This window comes from Eptatretus burgeri, chromosome 12 (assembly GCF_056783735.1).
Source record: "Eptatretus burgeri isolate ZD-2024b chromosome 12, Ebu_testis_v1, whole genome shotgun sequence".
Taxonomy (NCBI): domain Eukaryota; kingdom Metazoa; phylum Chordata; class Myxini; order Myxiniformes; family Myxinidae; genus Eptatretus; species Eptatretus burgeri.
Window position 1 is genome coordinate 3,412,313 of NC_140972.1, and position 22,216 is coordinate 3,434,528.

Genomic DNA, 22,216 nt, shown 5'->3' on the forward strand with positions numbered 1-22,216 from the left:
GTGAAGAAGTCCCCTGAATTGTGCACGTGTCTACTTTGACGTACAAACACCGTGTCAAAACTTCTCAGGTCACAGTACCGAGAAAAACGTGACGCGACCGCTCGGAGGAGCACAAAATTGGTCCTTCAGTATTAAGAAATAGATTATGTTGTTTTTTTAAAGAACAAGAAGGCGCTTGCAACCAAAGGTTAAAAAAAAAATACATCAACTCCGCTGTTAGCAAAAAAAAAAAAAGCAAGAGCAGATCCAGTCTCAGGAAACGTTTCGCCAGCTTTGCAGTCGGCTTTCTCAGGCACAATAGACCTCGAGCCTCGGCACGTGTCTGGTTTGTATTTTGAGACGACATCTCTTTTCCAGTCACATGCTGGTGCTCGAGGTCAAATGGAGGAGTGCTTTTTATTATTATTTTATTTTGCAAAAGCAAAATAAACATCAAATCACATCATTGACGGGGTCCGCTGCTCTTTTGTGTTTTTCTTTACACGTGATTTGGTGTTTCATGTGTGTGGATGACCACGTGTGTGTGCGTGTTGATGTTTTAGTGTTTCTGGGGCACAAACACAGCTGGTTTCATGTCTGGGATGGGCATGACGAGGTGTTTGTTGTGTAAGTGTTGGGGTTATCATTGGGTGTTGTGCAGATGTGGGTGTGGTGTTTGGAATCGAGTGTTGTTCTACAAACTCACAAGTGAAAAACAAATTCGACAAATTTCAGAAAATTAATTTAAAAATTCAAAACTAGAATATCTTGGTTGGATAAGTGTCCACCCCCCTTGAGTTCATTTCCTCCATCTTTTCATTGTTTCCTAACTCCAAACTGCAGACTCCAGACTGCCAACTCAACTCTCCAGACTCCAACACTCAACTGGTTTCTCTGTGTTTCAGCCTCGCCTTTTATCGGGTTCGGGGTGGGGGGGGGGTTGGTCTTTCACCTTCGACCCTTCACCCCCCCGGCTGGCTCCGCCCCTGTCGTCGTTTTGATCCGATCTTGCCGTGGAACGCGGACGTGGCAGGAATCACCCTCACAACGCGGCTTTCGTTCCAACGAGGGAGTCTCATGTTTTTCGGCGGAGATGTTGTTCGTTTGTGGATGCTGTTAATGGCGGAAATATGGCGGCGCTTGTGGAAATGTTGGTGGTTGTGGTGAAGGTGGTGAGGAGATGTTGGCGGTTGTGGTGAAGGTGGTGAGGAGATGTTCGTTTTAAAGTAAAGATAGCAAAAGAATAACAGCTAACTCAAAGATGCACAGCCCGGCGCACGAATAAAGCCCGTTAGATATCGGTGGGGAAATCTAATCTGGACACACACTTATCGACATAACTGATCTTCAGGGAACCTGAATGGTGTTCTGTGAATTTCCACGACCGGAACAATATATATATATATATATATATATATATATATATATATATATATATATATATATATATATATATATATATATATATATATATGTAAACATTTAAAAACGAGAAGGCACTTGGTAGAGTGCATACCTTTGCACCGCAATGCCTGCCCATGAGAACATATCGTGCCCAATACATTTTTGAGATATATATCGTTTTTGGTCCGATCTCTCAATGGTGAAGAATGACTTAAGAAATTCTTGTCACCGGATCCGGTTCCGGATCTTCACCGGATCCGGTTCCAAATCTTCACCAATATATAATCAGTTCGTCCTTGTCACACACCCAACCTTCCCACCAAATTTCATCCGGATCCATCCACAACTTTTTGAGATATCCTGCACAGAGACAGACAAACAAACAGATAAACAGACAGAAGACAGGGGTGTAAACATAACCTCCCTCCTTCACCTTCGGTGGCAGAAGTAAAAATGTAAAAACATAGAGGGGTGAAATAAAAAACAACAACCAAACAAGGTCGGAATGACACCACATTACGATGCAACAATAAGACACCACAATCATCTTATGGATTAGCATCATGACATCTTTTGACATTTTTTCTTTTGTTGTGGGATTGTGATGGAACAATGTCAAACGATGGACCCTTCATCCCTTCCTCGCTCCCTCCTCCTATCTCTCTCTCTCCCTTCCTTGCTCCCCCACCCCTCCACCATCCTCCCTCCACTCTCCTCTCTCCCCCTCCTCTTTCCAACTCTCCTTCCCCTTCTCCTCCATCTCTCCCCCCCCGCTCAATATTCCCGTCAGCGAAGCAACGGGTTGCATTTGCGTGGGGTGTGTGGTGGGGGTGATAAATACATATATATCCTAAGATGGGATGCCGACCTTGCTTGCTTGACCCGGCCCTGGATTTGACCCAGGATGAAAAATGGGAGAAATATCTGGCAGGGATATGGGGTGCATATTAAGGGAAGGAAGGTGAGGCTGCCGAAATTACAAGGGGAATTTGTGAATCATCACTCGAAACATTCACTGTTGGAGTGTTGGCATCTGTGAACAGACGGACCTGGTGATTAACTTTCACTTGCACAGTGTTTGCCAGGTCTCTTAGGCTCACGTGATGAACGTGTGCTTATTGTGGCGGTGCACTCTGGGGATCTGGATTCGAGTTCAGCCGATGGTTGGAGCGTTTGCACACACCATCAGGTTTGATTCAAAGCCAGAGCGGAGTCCATCGATCCGCACGGTCCTTCATGCAGTGTGAGTGTAAACATGTCAATGAGCACAACCAATCGGCATGCAGCAGGAGTGTTTTTAAACCGGTATGTGTGCATGCGTGCACACTTCGTGTTTGATTATGTCTTAATAACGTTTTCGGCGGATAATCCTGCAACTTTACAGCCTTTTCGTCAATATGCGTGTCCTGCGTTCATGTGTGCAAGTTGTGTGACTACGAGTGATTTACGTGACATGAATGGGGCTCCCTTCCTGTGATGTGAGCTGGGCAAAGTGTGGATGGTGGAAGAGGGGTAAATGGAGAAAATTTTTTTTAAAAGAGTTGATAGAAGGAATGGAGACCGATGTGAGAGTTCAGTAGGATGGGAGAGTAAAGGAAATAATGAGTCGGTGTGTTATGAGTGAGGAGGTGTAAGGACAGGGAATCGATGCACGAAACACACCGGTGCAGAGCTTACTATTCATGCAATTGACTGTTGAGGCGGGGGGGGGGGGTTCAAAAATGTCTGCTTTTTAAATGTTCACCTAACCCTGATGACCTTGTCTGTGTGCTCTGACCTCTGCAGGTAGGCAAGGCTGCACTTTGAAAGGGATATCCCGAATCAATCCGTGGTCCTCTCGGTACGACCTACAACAAGGACTGTGAGATGTGGATAAATGCATCCAAATAAAAGGCTCTACATGTTCAGGTAATTTGAAATGAAACTTTCCGTTTGGTGGATTGTTGGTTAAACACCAAAAGGTCTATCGCATATTGTATTGATGAATTAATTTCAGGCAATTACCCGCGTGTTGCCTTTAATCTCCGCTCCAATACCCTCAGTCACAGCAGCAGGAGATACGTGTAACCTGCACCGAGTCTTTGGGTCACTGTCTCTGTCTTTGTCTCAGTCTCGACGAGTGTACATTGTACAGATCCAGGACTGGACCTCAGTTTCAAGGCCAGGATACATCAAGAGCTTCCAGCAACAACATGTGATGCTGCGATCCCTGCAGCTTTCTCCATACGTGTGATGACCTAGCGTGGAAACGATCATTTAGAATGTCGTCATGGTGTCAGTTACATGCTTAGATTCATGAGCACTTACAGTCGATTACATGGGCTGTGCCGTGCTGTCTTCCTGGGATTGGTTCACGCTGATTGTCACGTGACAATTGACTCCCACGTTAATCGGCACGTGGTTTGCTTCTCATGTTAATTGCGTCGAGATTGCCTCCCATACATTCATAGGAAGTCATTACTGCGCCACCCCCCGGGGCCATAACCCGGTCAGAAGTGCAGCAGCTCATGGCAAAAGCAAACAATCTTATTAGAATTTATATGCTAAATGGAGGCTTCAACAATGCATTACTCAAAATGTTGAATTTCATTTTGCTGGCAATTTTTTTCCTTTTTTTTGCCTTCCCTCCAGGCTTTGGTTCTCAATAATAAATCTTGAAATGAACTGCATGCTCGTCATTTGCCAGCATCACTCCGTAGATATGCTGAGGAGGGAAGGCCTTTCCTCAGGACCATCCGTTTTAAATGATCTCCTCCTCCTCCTCCTCCTCCCCCTCCTCATGCACCGTCCCCATCAGCTGCGCTAAGAGATGACACGGTGGGTCTTCACCGAAGGCTTGACAAAAACTTGGATCATCTGTAAAGGTAACTAACCTCCATGCATACATTGCAGTTTTCCACGAGTGTTTCATTTAATTAGTGTCACCTTTACAATCATGTATTTGCATGCCATTCGTGAAAACACACAGAGGATTCAATGTCCTCATCATGGTGGCATAGAAGGTGAAATTATGTTAATTGATGATTGTGGTGTTAGAATAACATAGTGAGACCATTCCGGTGGGTTGAGGCCAGGGTTTCACTGTGGGCCACACGATGCATTGCCATCAGCCTTGGCTTTGCACCCACCTGGAATGCAACTGGCTTTATCTCCCAGCAACAGGCACTCTGCTTTACTGGACAGACGTGGGGGAAAGGCTGTTTGTTGTGAATGAAATTGAGTAAAAGTTGAAAATGATGAAGTCCATTGACAGTCAATTGGATTCTGGTTAGTGATGCAGACTGCTTCATTTTGTAAACAAACCGGCCATTTGATTCAATACTCAAAAGGTGAACACATACATTAGGTGAGAATATGGTAAGGTGGACCCCTTTTCAGCCTCCCCACCCCCACCAATGCCAACCTACCCAAGGCTCTAATGGCTGGTTATGTCAATGTCATCACCATTGCCATGCTTCACTCAACTCAAAATGAGCGTCCAAAGACTGCTCCGTGCCAACGTCTTTATTTGGGATCCATTCTTGCCAAGGAACTTTCACGTTATTTTCTTCTCCTCTCAGGTTCCTTTTCGAGTCTAAATTAAAAAACAAAGATGTGTTTTCTTTCTTTCTTCGATTGCACCATTACCCTGCCTTTGGATCGTAATGTGCATGAAAAAACTAATTTACAAAGGGGAATTTGTCTACTTTGCTTCCGTCATCACCCATTACCATTCAGCTCCTTTCCTAATATTTCTCCCTGTAGTATTCTTTTTTTTTGTCGCAACATTTACAGAGTTGCTTAAATTATGCATAATATCCCCATCCGAAATTATATGTATGTGTGTATATATATATATATATATATATATATATATATATATATATATATATATATATATATATATATATATATATATATATATATATATATATATATATATATATATATATATATATATATATATATATATATATATATATATATATATATCTCTTTCTAACCAATGACTCACTCACTCACTGACTGACTGACATTAAAGATCAGTACCTTCCGGGTGACGTAGAAAGCTGAAATTTTGCTTGCCGATGGATATCGAAGCCGATACACCGGAAACAAACCACAGAATCGTCGAACAACGTTGATAAATGAAAATATAAATTAATGAAAAAAAACAGAAAAAAAGGCAGGTGAGTGATCCAAGCCAATGGGGAAGCACAGTAATTTTGTGTGTCGACAGACATTGAAGCCGATACACCAGAAAAAATCACAGAACCGTCGGAAAGCATCCACAAATGAAAATAAAAATAAATTAAAAAATAAATGAAAATAAATAAATGAAAACTCAAATGCAGGTGAGCGACCTGAAACAATGGGGAAGCATTGTTCATATGCTTACACAATGTGTAAGTATGCCCCACTAGTGTGTGTGTGTGTGTGTGTGTGTGTGTGTGTGTGTGTGTGTGTGTGTGTGTGTGTGTGTGTGTGTGTGTGTGTGTGTGTGTGTGTGTGTGTGTGTATATATATATATATATATATATTCTTCCTCTTCTTCTTTCGGCTGCTCCCGTTAGGGGTCGCCACAGCGGATCATCCGTATCACATCCGTATGTGTGTATAATATATATATATATATATATATATATATATATATATATATATATATATATATATATATATATATATATATATATATATATATATGTGTGTGTATAATATATATATATGTGTGTGTATAATATATATGTGTGTGTATAATATATATATATATATATATATATATATATATATATATATATATATATATATATATATATGCATGCAAGGGTGTCAATCAAGCCAAAATGTGGGGGGGGGGGCAGGTAACTGGACCCTTTTCCCAAGGTGTGCCCAGGCAATAGATCACCACGACAACTGCTCCCCACGAATCGATTTGGCGACATAAACAATGGTCTGCAACGTTTTTTTCCAGTTCCAGATACGGTATATTAATACAGTGTATTAATACATGTACACATACAGGGACATATACTGTACTGTATTTATCCAAATAGAGTGTGACGGTTCGGAACATTGGAAACAAACGTATTTGCCAACTCGTGGGGATCCAGTGCTGCCAACTGATCACTGTGGACGTGGCAAATGATGAGATGGTTCAGTCTTTGTTGACTCATCGAACTTCTCAGCCAGGTTTTCAGACGCCTGAGTGCGCTGAAGGAGCGCTCAGCCGGGCAGGAGCTTGCTGGGGAGATCATGAGCAATCGGAGCAACCGTTCAACCTGCGGGAACAATTGGCACACCTCCGGTACCATCTTTTGGAAGATGGCTTGGGAATCCTGAATACAGGAACCAGTGTACTGCTTCTTGAAGAAGAGCAATTCTTCTTTTAGACTCTCTGACAATTCTGGATAAATGGTAACGGTGTCAGGGTCATACTCTCCAGAGAGTAGCATCTTTGCGAGGCCGCCGTACCATTGCAAGTCTGGAGAGGTGAAGTACGTAGTCATGTTCCACGTAGCTGAATCGAGCGCCGCACAGTATTCTGCTCTATATGTGTCTTCAGCCGTCAAACTCGTGGGGTGGCTCCTCAGTATCCAGTCTACGAGGAGCTCTCCTCTTCCTAGGAGAAGCGAAAGGATCAATGCCGTGTTCTTCCTTCTGTTTCTCCATGTAGATGAATGTGTCATGGAAGGCCTCTTTGCTGCGAAGGTGCTGTATCTGCTCTTTCACACTCTCGCCCAACTGTAGCATACACGGTACAGTCTGCGCTGGTGCTTGCAGGGCTCTCTTAAACCCTTCCATGCACTGTAAGAGCGGTAGCGATGCATGCAGCCCGAGCAAAACCTTCCCAGTCGCAAGGTTTCCTCGAATGCCGCTTGCGCGACAGCCAGTGTTCGAGCCGAACTCCGCGGAGGCCTTCTCGAGTGCATCCAAAATGGACCCGAAGTTCTGGAATACTGTGCGATCATCATTTGCGCGAGTGAGCCACCGCGTAGGGCAAATTGGTTTCAGTCTGGTCGGTGAGGTGGAGATGGGGTCATCAGAGTGCAATTTGAGGTGCAGGTGTTTGAACTTTCCAGACTGCGAGTACAGTTTGCCAAGTTTCTGCACACAGTCTAGAGCATCTCAAATGAAGTTCACACTCGCCATCACCTTTGAAGTGATCAGGTGAGTGATGTGCGCGCCGCAGTGGACGTATTTCGCAAGTGGCTAAATCTTCTGCACTTCAACTTGGCATCCAAAGTATGATCCTGACATATTGCTGGCTCCATCATACCTTTGTCCACGGAGATTTGTTATAGACAGCTGTAGTCTCACTAGCACGTCTATTAATATCGTAGCAATAGCAACTCCCGTGGTAGCGTTTATTTCGTACAAGCCAATGAGATCCTCCTTAACGTCGAGGTCCGATCCCACGTATCTGATGCATATCGCCTCTTGCTCTATGCTACGGATATCTTGCGTTCCATCCACTATCACCGCGAACTGGACCGACTGCTCATCGATGTCTTGGCATATTTCTCTCAACACAGTGTGATTCATTATTGACAATATCTCGTTTTGAATTTCAACGCTTGTGTAATTTGTTGTTCGTTTCAACCAGTTGGCCAGGTTTGCGTTATCTTCAGACCGTAGGCTCAGTAACTTCTTGAAGTTTCGCTCCGATGCATCTTTACCTGTAATCGCACAACCTTCTTCTGCCAGGTATCTCAAAGAAGTGATAATCTTGACAAGAGCTTTCCAGGCGAGGCTTTGATTGTCTTTGATCTGAGTTTCTATCTGTGCGCGCACGTCGGTCTGCTTGAGGGCGTTGATTTTCTCCACGGCGATAGCGTGCGGCTTGCTTTTCTGGTGAGCGCGGAATTTCTCTAAGGCCTTCTTCCAGTTGCAGAAACCACTCCTAATGAATGTGTCTTCGAAGCTACCTGAGCAAGCACCGAACAGCTTCTTCCTACTTGCACTCACGCACGTATAGCACAAAACCTTACTGAGTCGCTCGTCAAAATGAAGCCATGGGAAGACTTTGAACCATTTCGCTTGAAATTTCAGCGTTCGGTTAGCCAGAGTCTGAGTTGGGATCGAATCCGGATCTGGTTGATGTGGCTTGAGGAGTTCAGGACACTTATCATCATCACTCACGGAAACAGCTGCACCAACTGCTGAATCAGACGCCTCAATGGAGGGAGGCAAGGGGGGATCTGTCCAAACCTCGTCAGTGGGGTCTTTCACCTTCACCTCTTTTGAAGGATGGAAAAAGTCCAGGATCTTGGTATTTTGCTTCTCCATGTTAGGCGTCCAATGAGCTGTGCCCCGTTCTGTAGCGACGCAGGTTGTGACACATCGCTGAGCCGAACGCATATGCTCAACATAGGTACCTACTGGAAATTCCTAGTTTCGTTGTCAGCCGTGTACACTGGATGAGGGTGAGCGACAGAGCTGCCGTCAGTGGGTGTGAGCGGCCAGCCAGCGCTGTGTGTAGAAGAGACGGTGCATATAGGGGGCAATGGTAGTGTACATCATGTACACTACCGTCACCCCCTATATGCACCATACAGTACATATATATATATATATATATATATATATATATATATATATATATATATATATATATATCCACAGCATGGGCCTGCATGGTATAATGACAAGAATAGCAACGAAGGCTTATCGCTGCGTACCAACAGCTATTGCTTGATTTTTTGCATTTTTCAAATAGGTATGGGACTCGAAATGTGGGGGGGGGGGACAGAATATACTCTGTACCCCCTGGTAAAAAAAAAGTGGGAGGGACATGTCGCCCCCGTCCCCACGGATCGACGCCCATGTATGCGTGTGTGTGTGTGTGTGTGTGTGTGTGTGTGTGTGTGTGTGTGTGTGTGTGTGTGTGTGTGTGTGTGTGTGTGTGTGTGTGTGTGTGTGTGTGTGTGTGTGTGTGTGTGTGTGTATATATATATGTATATTTATGTATATGTATGTATATATATATATATATATATATATATATATATATATGTATATGTATGTATATCTATATGTATATGTATGTATATCTATATGTATATGTATGTATATCTATATGTATATGTATGTATATCTATATGTATATGTATGTATATCTATATGTATATGTATGTATATCTATATGTATATGTATGTATATCTATATGTATATCTATATGTATATGTATGTATATCTATATGTATATGTATATATATATATATATATATATATATATATATATATATATATATATATATATATATATATATATATATATATATATATATATATATATATATATATATATATGTCGCCGAAATAGGTGACCCTTATTGTCAGTAATTCTGTCTGTCTGTTTGTTTGTTTGTCATCAGCATAATTGGTAGTAAACGTGGGCCGATTTTGACCAAACTCGGGTGGGAGGTACATTTTATGACCTCGTGCTTTAGAAATTGTGATGGTTGCTAGGAACGCTTTGGTTCCCGAGCAACAGCCGAAAAACCTTCAAAATCAGTACCGTTCACGCAGAATCAATTCCGAAAGGCATTATCCCATGTGGGCTTATGAAATTTGGCATGCATTATCTACAGGTGATGCTCTACCAAATATATTCCGTTTTTTTGTGATATATTGAATAGTTTACCCGCAGTGCCCCCAACAAATGGGGTATGCCCGAAAATTGGCGAAAATTGAAGGCCCCTTTGCGACCAGGTGAGTGCATCGATCCGAATGAAACTGCAGGTTCATAGCATGTAATGAGTACTGCAACTTTGCCTCAGGACATATTGACCGATATTGCTTAGGTCAGGGGTCAAAGGGCAAAAATCGATAATATGCAAGAGCTGGAGGTGCCTTCGTGCCAAATGCTACTTCTCCTCGGGTTATTGTCAGATGGTCATGAAAATTCACACTAATCATCTGGAATACATTGTGCACAAACGATCAAGCCAGATTTTCGATTTATTTCTTTGTTCACCCGCAGCACCCCCTCGAACTTTGGGGATTTCCGATATCAAACCGCATTTTCGGTACTTTTCATTCAAATTGATACTGAGTAGTTATCAATAGATGGAACTGGATGAGATTTGGTATGCATAATTACCTTCGCATTCTGCGAAAGGTTATGTTTTGGTCGGCGTGTACTTATTTATTTATTTATTTATTTATTTGTAATCTTGTGATTCGTATAACTCAAAAAGTATTAAACCGAATTGCATGAAATTTGGTGGGATGATTGGTTATTATCCAGGAAGCATTCGATTAGATTTTGGGATCGTTCGGGTCAAAGGTCAAGGTCAAGGTCACGAAAAGGTCAAAATCATCTTTTTACGATAACACGGTCAATTTTTATTCAATTTGCATGCAACTAATGCCAAAATGTTCAGAATTCAACGCCTCATCTTGTGATATGCAATATGACACAATGACGCCCATACTCTTGTTAGGGGTCAAAGGTCGGGGGTCACGACCTTGAAAACGAGATTACCTTCTCTTGTTGAAACGTTGTATTCACCGAGCTTGCGAGTGAAGACTCGCCAAAACGACGTGAGTTGATTGTTGTTTAGTCCGTAGCCCCCGAAAGTCGGGGGGGTGGGTCATGACATTATAGATATGTGGTTTGTGTCATAAGACCATTCATATGAAACCAGTTCCCCACACTCATACCAAGAACAAAAAAAGTAGTGGCGGCGAAGGTATGCGCTCTATGAGTGCCCGTTCTAGTTTTAAGGTGATTCTCTATTCGCTATATGACATCCATTTTTTTTCTATATCTTATCGTTTCCAAATGGTAACCCTCTCAACTTGGGTGTCCGAGGGCCATTGAGCATTCCCGCTGAAAATTCAAAGTACACCAGCTCCAAGACGGTTGAACCGAATCAAATGAATCTTTACATGCTTATAGACTGTAATGAGTAGGCCTACTACAACTTTGCTCATTTGCATAATGACCTATCTCGAGTAGGTCAGGGGTCAAACGTCAATAAGTGCATTTTTCAGGCGAAATTACCATTCAAGGCACTCTTGCTCCTTCACGGATTAACCGATATGAATGAAAGTTCATAGGTACATAGTACTCAACGAGTACTACAACTTTGCTTCAGGACATATTGACTTATCTTGGCTTGGTCAGGGGTCAAAGGTAAATGAGAGCATTTTTCGTGCAAAATGACCATTCAACTCCCTCTTGCTCCTACATGGGTTCACCGATATGAGTGAAAGTTCATAGGTACAGAGTATTCAATGGGTAATACAACTTTGCTTCAGGATATATTGACCTATCTCGGCTAAGTCAGGGGTCAAAGGTCAATGAGTGCATTGTTCAGGCAAAATGACCATTCAAAGCCCCCTTGTTCCGACACGGGTTAACCGATTCGATTGCAATTTCGTAAGTACTTAGTATTCGGTTAACTCAGATCAAGGGTCAAAGGTCATCGGATGCTCGGCGACCCGTGCCCGCCTACCGGCTTTTATATATATATATATATATATATATATATATATATATATATATATATATATATTTATATATATTTATATATATTTCTATGAGCCTGGTGTTGGCACAGTGGTTAGGACAGCAGTTTGGGATCCAAAGGTCCTGAGTTCAAGCCCCGTTGGGTAACTGAATTAATACACCAGGGGGTTGACTCAGCCTGTCATCCTTCCGAGGTCGGTGAAATGAGTACCAGTATACTGAGCCGGTGCATACCCCAGTTAAAATAGGTGTACCATATCCCTGTGTCGTAAGAGGCGACCAGGGTTGCGTCAGGAAGGGCATCCGGCGTAAAACATGTGCCAAATCACTATGCGGATCACACGGATGATCCGCTGTGGCGACCCCTAACAGGAGCAGCCGAAAGAAGAAGAAGAGAGAGATATATATATATATATATATATATATATATATATATATATATATATATATATATATACTGAACAAAAATATAAATGCACCAACCTAAATATCTAAGTCAAGATTGCCATTATGGGAAAATGGTCAAACCGATGATATGTTTGAGCAATAGTTCCTTTGTTTTGCTCAAGACAGATGTTCCCATTGAAATTGACCACTCTGAGTGTGTGGACTCACGCGTTGAGTAATCCTTCCCATGAGCACCATGGGGCTTGACAGAGTGATGGTCAGTGACCGTGACCAGGACACAAACACTCCCTATAGCTTGCCCCATAAAAGGCCTCCCCAAAATGTGGACTGGTGCCAAATGTCAACATGCCACAGATGTCACAAATCTTGAGGGAGCGCGCCATTGGCATGCTGAATGCTGGGACGTCAGTACGGGCCGTTGCAGCACACTTCAATGTCCACCACTCCACCATTAGCCGCCTGAGAACGCGCCTCAGAGAGACTGGAAGCACCGTGAACCGCCCACATGCCCGGCGACCACGTGTGACCACCGCCGGTCAGGATAGTCACATGAGGCTGCAACATCTCCGGGATCGACTCCGACCGGCCACGAGGACTGCCGATGAGACTGTCGGGCTGCCTAACAGGCGCATTTCAGCCCAGACGGTGCGTAACCGCTTGAGGGAGGCCAACCTCCGAGCCCGCCGACCACACCCGGGACTCGACCTCACTGCAGTCCGGCGTCAGACCCGACTGAACTGGGCCAATGTTCACTTGCGCTGGACCCTCGCACGATGGAGGAGAGTGCTGTTCACCGATGAGTCGCGGTTCCAGCTGTATCAGGCTGATGGCGGACTCCGCGTCCAGGGACGGGCAGCGGTACAGGGACGAGATACTCAGACCCATCGTCGTGCCGTTTGTGCGCCTTCACCATGTGACGTTTCAGCACGACAATGCTCGCCCCCATGTTGCCAGGATCTGCATGGACTTCCTCGGTGAGGAGGACATTGATGTCCTCGACTGGCCTCCATATTCTCCCGACATGTCGCCCTTCGAGCACCTTTGGGACGTTCTTGATCGACGCGTACGACAACGTTACGCAGTCCCAGCGAACGTCCGCCAGCTCCGTGTGGCTCTCCAGGAGGAATGGGAAAACATCCCTCAGGCCACCATCGATAATCTGGTGATGTCCATGCGCCGGAGATGCACCGCTCTGCGCGACGCCAACGGTGGACACACCCACTACTGACTGTGTGAACTCTGACAGTGACACCTCGGTTGTGTCGGCTGTTGTAGCGCAAAGACTGTCGCCAGAATTCTCAAGGAACTATTTGAAATTTAATGCTCAATTGTCATGGATTCTATAACCAAATTGTTGTGAAGATTTAGTATTAATGAGTTCGAGGTAAAATAGTAACAATCGCTTGGTGCGTTTATATTTTTGCGCTTGGTGCGTTTATATTTTTGTTCAGTGTATATATATATATATATATATATATATATATATATATATATATATATATATATATATATATATATATATATATATATATATGCAGTATATATATATATATATATATATATATATATATATATATATATATATATATATGTCCTTTTTTATATCTATATATATATATATATATATATATATTTTACCTACATATGGTGTTTTTTGAGGTGTTTTAAATTATGTGGCAGTGAAGTGTTTTTAATAACATGGGGGTGAGGTGCTTTTAATGATGAGGTGGTGAGGTGTTTGGTGTTTGTCCCACTGAAGCGATGTTTGGTGAGGCGAGCGGAGCAATCAGATCCATGGTAATATATAATGTTGTGGCCAAAAATATTGGCACCCTCACTTAAATTTTTTTTTTTTTTTACAATTTTCTCTCAAAATAAGTTGAAATTGACAAAAGTATTTGGTGTCCACACTTCTTTATTTCACTGTTCATATAAGGGAACCTTTATTTTAGATTCAGAACTTAATATATCCTTTTAAATCAGAAAATAAAAATAAATGGCATTGATAAAATTATTGACACTCTCGACTTAATATTTGGTGTCACAGCCTTTGGACAAAATAACTGCAGTCAAGCACTTCCTGTAGCCATGAATGAGCTTCCTACTCCTCTCTACTGGCAGTTTCTCTCACTCTTCTTCTGCAAACTGCTCCAGTTTCCCCAGATTTGAGGGTGCCTTCTCCCAACTGCTGTTTTCAGATCTCCTCACAAGTGTTCAGGATCTGGACTCGTTGCTGGCCACTTCAGAACAGTCCAGCGTTTTGTCTTGAACCATTCCCGATTGCTTTTTGAAGTGTGTTTGGGGTCATTGCCCTGCTGCAAGACCCATGACCTCCGACGGAGACCCAGATTTCTGACACTGGGTTGAACATTGCACTCCAAAATGCCTCCTTGGTAATCTCCTGAATTCATGATGCCATGCACACAATCAAGGCACCCGGTGCCAGAGGCAGCACAGCAACCCTAAAGCATCACTGAACCTCCTCCATGTTTGAGTGGAGGGAAGGTGTTCTTTACTTTGAAGGCTTCATTTTGTTTTCTGTAAACACAGAGATGATGTGCTTCACCAAAAAGCTCTAATGTGGTCTCACCTGTCCACTGGACATTCTCTTAGAAGGAGTTTGGCATGTTCAGGTGTGTTTTGGCAAACTCCAGTCGGGCTTTCTTATGTCTCTCTCTCTCTCGGCAGTGGGGTCCTACTGGGTCTCATACCATAGAAACCCCTTTCATTGAGTTGGCGACGGATGGTGTGAGTTGAAACTGTTGTACCTTGTGTTTGAACATCAGGTTGAATCTGTTTGACAGTTGATCGAGGTGCTTTCTCCACCATTCAAACAATCCTTCACTGCAATCTTCGATGAAGTTTTCTCTTGCGGCCACGTCCAGGGAGGTTGGCTACAGCGCCATGGACCTTAAACTTCCTAATAACATTGTGTACGGTGGACACAGGAACATCAATATCTCTGGAGATGAACTTGTAGCATTGAGATTGTCCATGCTTGGCTGCAATCCTGTGTCTGACCTCCTCAAACAATTTTCTGGTTTTCTTTCTTTTCTCCATGCTCATCGTGGTAGACACGGTGACACAAAACAGCAGAATGATACATTTTCTCTATTCAAACTGGTTTATTTTTTATACTGCAGGCACCTGCAAATCACCACAGGTGAGTTCATTTCCCAAGTAAAGGAGAATCACCTGCTTGAAATCTAATTATTTCTAACAACTATAAAAGGTGCCAATAATATTGTCCAGGCCATTTTAGGATATCTCTGTGGAATATGCTCAGATTTTGTAATTTTTTCAGCTTTTTTTTGTTCCACTGCAAACAAAAGAAATACATATGTGGAACCCAAAATATTTTTTAATATCAACAATTTTCTGGTTGAAATGGTGCATTATTTGAAAAAAGTGCAAGGGTGCCAATATTTTTGGGCCACGACTACAATATATTGTTGCGGGCCGGTGGTCGGGTGAGAAGACCACGAGGTGGGGGAAGCTATCTCGGCTCCCACCAGACCCCCCGGAATTGTAGGCCCTTGCACACGGATAATTCTGTGACGCGGCGGGTCGCTTAACTGACCGTGGACGCCAATAACTCAACCGCGTGACCTAGGGTCCTCCCGTCTATGGGTTAATCGGGTTACCTAATTAATCATGTGATTTAATTACCGGGGAACATGCCCTCGGTACGCCTTGTCCGAACCGGATCACTCTACCGGATCGGATGCAGCCGAGCGACACTGCCAAGGACGTACCGGCTAAAGGGAACAGATCGTTGGGAATAAAGTCCCGGCGAAGCTAGGATTCGGACCATGCTGGATCAATGAAGGAACCAACAAAAACGAGCTGGGAACATTTCTCATAATAATGGGTGAGGAAAGGTATGTGGTCCGATCAAGATTTATTGGGGTGTGTTGTACAGAGATAGGGGGAGAGGTGTGGTGCAGCAAATAAACAAGAAACTTACAAAAGTGGACACAGAGCAGACTTTACGTGAAAATAATAACAATAATAATGATAACAATAACGATCTTCTGCAGTCTTACTAAAGGCCCGGTCACACCTTGACGTTTTAGCCAGCGATGGCAACGTATTAAAATGTATGTAAAACGCTGGCTGACGTTGAACTTTTGATGTTTTTTTTTTAAGATTCGGACGTATTCATAACGAGTTGGTCGTATGCATAACATATTAGTAATGGACACAGAACGTTTCGTTGTGTTATAGATAACTTATACCAACGAATGCTGAACCTGTTGTCGGCCTACACAACCGATGCCCAACGATAGTCTAACTCAGGCATAGCGCGTTGCACGCATCGCCGACGATGTCGTGACGTAGCCTATTAAAAGGCTGACGCACAACGATTCGAATCATAACTGCCGTAGAAATGGAAGTGTCAACATCGCGGTCACACCTTGGCGATCTTGCCAGCGTATGCCGACCTAAGAAAAATGTGTCTAAAACGTTGGGGCACGTCAAATACGGTATGAGTAAGTTTGGTATACGTGAGTAGAACGCTAAAGCACGCTATCATACGTCGTAGTAAGTAGAGTACGTCAATAAATTTTAAACATGTTCAAAATTTTACGACGTACTCGGCGTATGACACACGTTCCGCATGCGATGGGGATAAGTTGTACACACGATATGTGGACGCTTACACACGTCCACAAAGGCTACTTATAAGCTACTCATAAGTCGAAACACGTCGCGGTAATGTCTTTTTTACGCGAAACTTATTTCTAACTTATGTTTGACGTGCTTTGAACCAATTCTTTACGTAGTCCCAACACACATCGACGTATGTAGACGTATTCCAATGACATCTTCCGGTCGACAAAAAAATAAATGAACGTGTTTCTAGGTTACAACTGCCATATAAAGACGTGTTCCCAGCGGTTTTGGGAATTGGTATATAAAAATGCTGCTCATAAAAGGGGAACCCAACAGTGTTTTCGAGTTCCTTTTTGAGTCGATGTCCATGTCAGCAGTAACAGTATCAGTATCAGTATTAGTATTAGTATTAGTAGTAGTTTGTTCATGTTGGCAGTAGTAGGTGAGTGTGAGGGGGAGGGTGTGGGTTATGATGGATCGTCCTTGCGTCCGCGTGTCCACGGGTAGGTTCATAGGCTGCCACTCAACGATTTAAATGGCTGCATCTCCACTATTGAAAGTAGACGCTTGCGCTCAACAATTGGATTTTTTTTACACTCAACGACTTTTAAACGGTACCACTCAACTATTTTCATTGTTTACAATGAACGATTTAAATTGCTGTCACTCTCCTTTGTTTTTTGATGCTGGGGTTTTGAAATTTGAAGCGTTTCTTCTGAACATGTTAAAACGCTCAAACTTGACTATTTTAAATAGACGCTGCCGATGGACAATTGGAATCATAGCCAAGCTAGACATCGAAGTGTGAACATCCTCATCATGCCGAAAAAAAGTTTGAAGAATGCTGCAAATAAGTGTCCTGGCCGTGGCCGTGGACGCTGACACAAGGACGATCCATTATACCGACGTCTTTCAGCCTATGAGTAACTTAAAAGTAACGTCTGTCGACGTGTGGCAACGATCGCGTAACGTGCCAAAAACACGTTAATCATAGGTTAGAAATAAGTTTCGGGTACGCTAAACATTACCTCGGCGTGTCTCAACTTATGATTAACTTACAAGTAGCATGTGTTGACGTCTGTCAACGATCGCAGACCGTGCATACAACTTGTGGCCAGCGTAGCGGAACGTGTGAGTCATACGCCGGCATACGTCGTGAAATTTCAAGCATGAAAAAATTTGAGGACAACCGAAAAGTACAACGCTTAAAGCCAACGTACAACGACGTATGGCAGTGTTTTTCAGCGTGCTCTCAATGTTATCAAAACTTACCCATAACGTATTCAACGTGTGCCAGCGTTTTAGAAAAAAAATTCAAAAATCGGCATACGTTGGCTAAAACGTCAAGGTGTGACCGGGCCTTTAAGCAGACAGGCACCAGAACACACATACACGCACACACACTGACACAGAAAACCCGATGAAGAGGGAGTATATGGAGACCGTGGGCGTGAAGGAGGGGCTTGAGTGGAGAAGGGGTGGAGTCCAGAGTGCGTGGATGGAGTGGTAGGCGGGACCAGGTAGGCGGTTGAGGTCAACATCGTGTGGGCGGAGACAAGGAGGTGGAGTCCAGGCAACAGGAGGCGGGTCTTGGCAATGTCGGGCAGAGAGACGAGGGCGAGGCGAGAGAGAGAGAGGCAGGGAGACCGCTCCGACCTTTATAGGACTTGCAGCGTGGGGCGGAGGGCCACCCCAAAGCGAAGCGTCAGCACCTGAATCGGGCGCTCCGATTGGCCCCGACCCCTCACGCGGCCTGCTAACTTTGGCCGGAATGCAAACGGCAATCTTCCCCAGATCATTGGAAGTTCGAGTCGATAATCTCGAACCGCCAAGTGCACTTTATGACTCGCTGCACATGTTGGGTTGAGGGCTTCCTTGGGAATGGGCTCTGTGCTGTTAATGCTCGCGCATCATCATTTCCTCGCAGCGGCGCCACCTGTGCTGGCCTCCGCGATGACCCATCTCACAGCGAAGGGTGCACGTGGCTCAGATTTACCTCAGGAATAATCAGAAAAGGAAAGTTGGGATGAAATGAAGAAGAAATGATGTAAGCACACCTAGCTATGAGATCATCGCAATACACGTTCCTGTTGTCCCGCTCGACAAAAGGGAAGGGACTATCTACACTTATATTAATGGAATAACTGTCTTGGGACCACTATCAGTTGTATGCATGCGGTTCTGAGAACCGCAACAATATATATGTATATATATATTTATACATACATACATGTATACATATAAACGTGCATACATATATACATATATACATGCATGTACAGGATGGTAGAGAGGTAGCTCACTTATCTTCTAGCTGCCAGGTGTGGATTCGATATTCAGCCTGTTCATGAGGTGTCGGATTGGTGCATTACAGACAGGGTATTACATCACACCTTAGATGGACTTGAAACTGGGTATCCTGGCTAATAGTATTCGTTGATGGATGTTGAAAGGTTAGTTGTCGCCAAAACCCTGAACAAATTTTAACTTCCTTCCACCTCCAGTCGAACGTCTGGCCTGGCCATCCTGTTCGTGAATGATGCGGGTCAAATGGGCCCAAACCACTCCCAACAGATCCCCCTAGAATGTAAATAATGTATCGAGAAGGGCAGTCAGTAGAGCACATACATACGTTGATCCATGAGAACCTATCGGGCCCAATACATTTTTGAAATATCATGCTATACAGCACTATATCGTTTTTGGCCCTATCTCTCAATGGTGAAGAATCACTTTTAAAATTAAATAATACTCGTCTCCAGATCTGGATTTAGATCTTCACCAAAATCTAATCAGTTCGTCCTTGTCACACACCCAACGTGTCCACCAAGTTTTGTCTGAATCCGTCCACAATGTTTTGAGATATCCTGTACACAAACAGACGAGCAGGCGGAGGTAATAAATCAGGGTGGTTCAGTCATCAATGAGATGGAAGATCTGACCTGTGGTGGGACATAGAAAGGGAGATGGTGATGCTGAAATGTGATGGTGCCAATCCACGAACAGATTTATTATGTCACATGAACAAGTGCTTCTCTTGCTTTACTCTTCGGCACCCATACACATCATCCTCTATTCATCTCATTATGCCATTACCGTTCTCTCTTTATCTTTTACTTATGTTTTTGTTCCTTTTTCTCCTTCAAAAGGGCATCACAGACCTGTTATTTCTGCATTTTGAATGGCAAGTCGCTCTTCTCTCTCCAATCCTCCTCTTCCCCATTCCCTCATGCACTTCCTCTTGTAAAGCCATGAGTGGGGCGGAGTAATCTGTACCACCTTGTATCCCATTCTACCCCTCCCCCCCTCTCATTTTCCTCACGCAGATCATCCAGTTCAAAATACTCCATATTCAGTAGTGATGGCGAGGAGGTCGAGTAAGGGGGGAGTCATAATCATAAAAGGGGGTGGGTTGGGTGGGCACAGTTAGTCACGTAGATACAGGCTTGTGAGACGGAGCTGCGGCTCCCAAATACCAGCTCGTCTCATGCGTATACAGAACAGTCCCCTCCATCCAATAAGGAACCTCTCAGAACAGATACAACACCGGTAGTTCTTTTTTGCACAAATACACAACACCCCCCCTCCCCTGTTCTTTCTATGTACCGAACAATATAAACAGTCCTGGTCCTGTATTGACTGTTCCTTCGTTCCTCCATTTTGAAAGATTTATTCCAAACAAAAATATAGCATTGTGAAATGACAACATCAAACAGTATTCAGATGTTTGTAACATTTCCTCATGAAGTCAGTTTTTTGGATTTTAGCTTTCTTTCATTCCATACAGAGTAATTTTCAGCTTGTTTCCTTCCTTTATTTATTTTGTTTCTTATCCAGCCCTTTGGTCTTGGGTTGCACTGAAATGCCTGTGTTTCTGTTGCCATGATCAATATGGAGTAGCTGTAAAAGCAAATTCTGTACGCTAAAGCTTCTGTTTGAAGCTTGTCAGACTGATTAAGGATGCTGCTTGTGCGAGAAGCTAATGCCGGGAGTCTGATTAGGAAGTGATTTTTAAGAGCAGACAGCACTCACGATAAGGCTTGGAATTGTCTGGCACAGATAGCACGGATTAAAATATTGACGACATGCCCTATACTCGAATGTGGTCGAAATATATGACGCAGAATGCTTTGCCAATTGGAAGAACTTTTCTGCTTTCTGAAAAGGATGACATTCCAGATGAATGTCATAAACCATGGAGGAAATGGTGCAAAATTGCTTCGATGGTTTTATTTTTGGTGTGAGGTTTGTGGTGGAAGAAAGTTAGCGTGGCCATGAAAAGATAGCTATGAGCACAAATCCTTGTTACAACTTCTGATAGTCCAAAATCCTGCATTCTTATCCTGATCGAGTTTACCCAACCATAACCACACCAATATATATGACTCTATCAGTCTTCAGGTGGGCTGGCGGGATAGCTTAGAGGTATGCACACTCACCTCTGAGCTGTCTTGCCTGGGTTTGAATTTCGATCCAGTTGTAAACTGTCATCCCAATGTTTCATGGGCAAGATGATTAATCAATGTGTGTGTGTCGTCCCTCAGATGGACGTTAAACTGGGCGTACCATCTGCCGGTAATAGTTGGTGGACGTTGAACACCCCAAAGTGTCCTTCACAAAGAGTAGGAGAGCTATCGCCGGCACCCTAAACAAATTACTAATTCCTGCTCTGATCTCGAAGGGCATTGCATTAGCAGCACAGCTGCACATCCAACAAACGATTCAACCATCAGCTGTGTGCTGCATACCTGAGGAAGTTGGAGTCTGCAGGTATCTCCACCATTGCAGCATGCCTGGCTGACTTGATTGGCTGAAAAATAATCTGGCGATCCCTAATCATTTGACAAGCTTGCTAAGTTGATCCTCTGGCTGGCAGCTCTGCATGACCTTTTCAGAGATCCGTTTGACCTCAATGCTGACTTCTCTTATCACTTCCTGGCATTGGATTTCTTTGCAACTGGGAAATTTACACAAATGCCACCTCTGAATTTTACATCATCCAACAAAACTGGCTGATGGATGATAAAACTTCGTCAAAAGTTTGGGATTTTTTGTTTCAATGGAAAATACTGTGGGAACCCTGTGCTGTCTGCACACTCAATTGCTGTCTAAAAGCATAGGAGATTGCAATCGCAAAGCGAATAAGGTCATGTGGATGGCATAATGGTCATCTGGAAAGGTTGCTTTCGCATAGCGGAGGAAACGGTGAAATGGTATTGATGGCTTGAGTCACTGATAAGATTTTTTTTCAGTTTAGAATCTCTTCAATCTATGATAGGAACCCATCTAAAGCTGCAAGCATCTTTGCATCAGAACACGATTCCTTTAATTAAGAATTTTCAAAATAATGT

The 22,216-nt window shown here is 43.4% G+C and overlaps 1 protein-coding gene across 6 annotated transcripts in view; it reads left to right on the forward strand.

Annotated features, from left to right (window-relative positions):
• LOC147015001 (protocadherin-10-like) overlaps positions 1-22,216 on the forward strand; it is a 592,231-nt gene that overhangs the window by 41,420 nt on the left and 528,595 nt on the right. For 5 of the 6 annotated variants that reach the window (XM_085849272.1, XM_085849275.1, XM_085849281.1 and 2 more), the window contains 2 exons: positions 3,169-3,291; positions 4,181-4,247. In XM_085849272.1, the coding sequence (XP_085705398.1) occupies positions 4,193-4,247 (55 nt within the window). In that variant the 5' untranslated portion in view covers positions 3,169-3,291; positions 4,181-4,192. Of the gene's footprint in view, positions 1-2,295; positions 2,627-3,168; positions 3,292-4,180; positions 4,248-22,216 lie in introns of those variants that run through there. The other variant, XM_085849274.1, reaches the window with a different exon arrangement.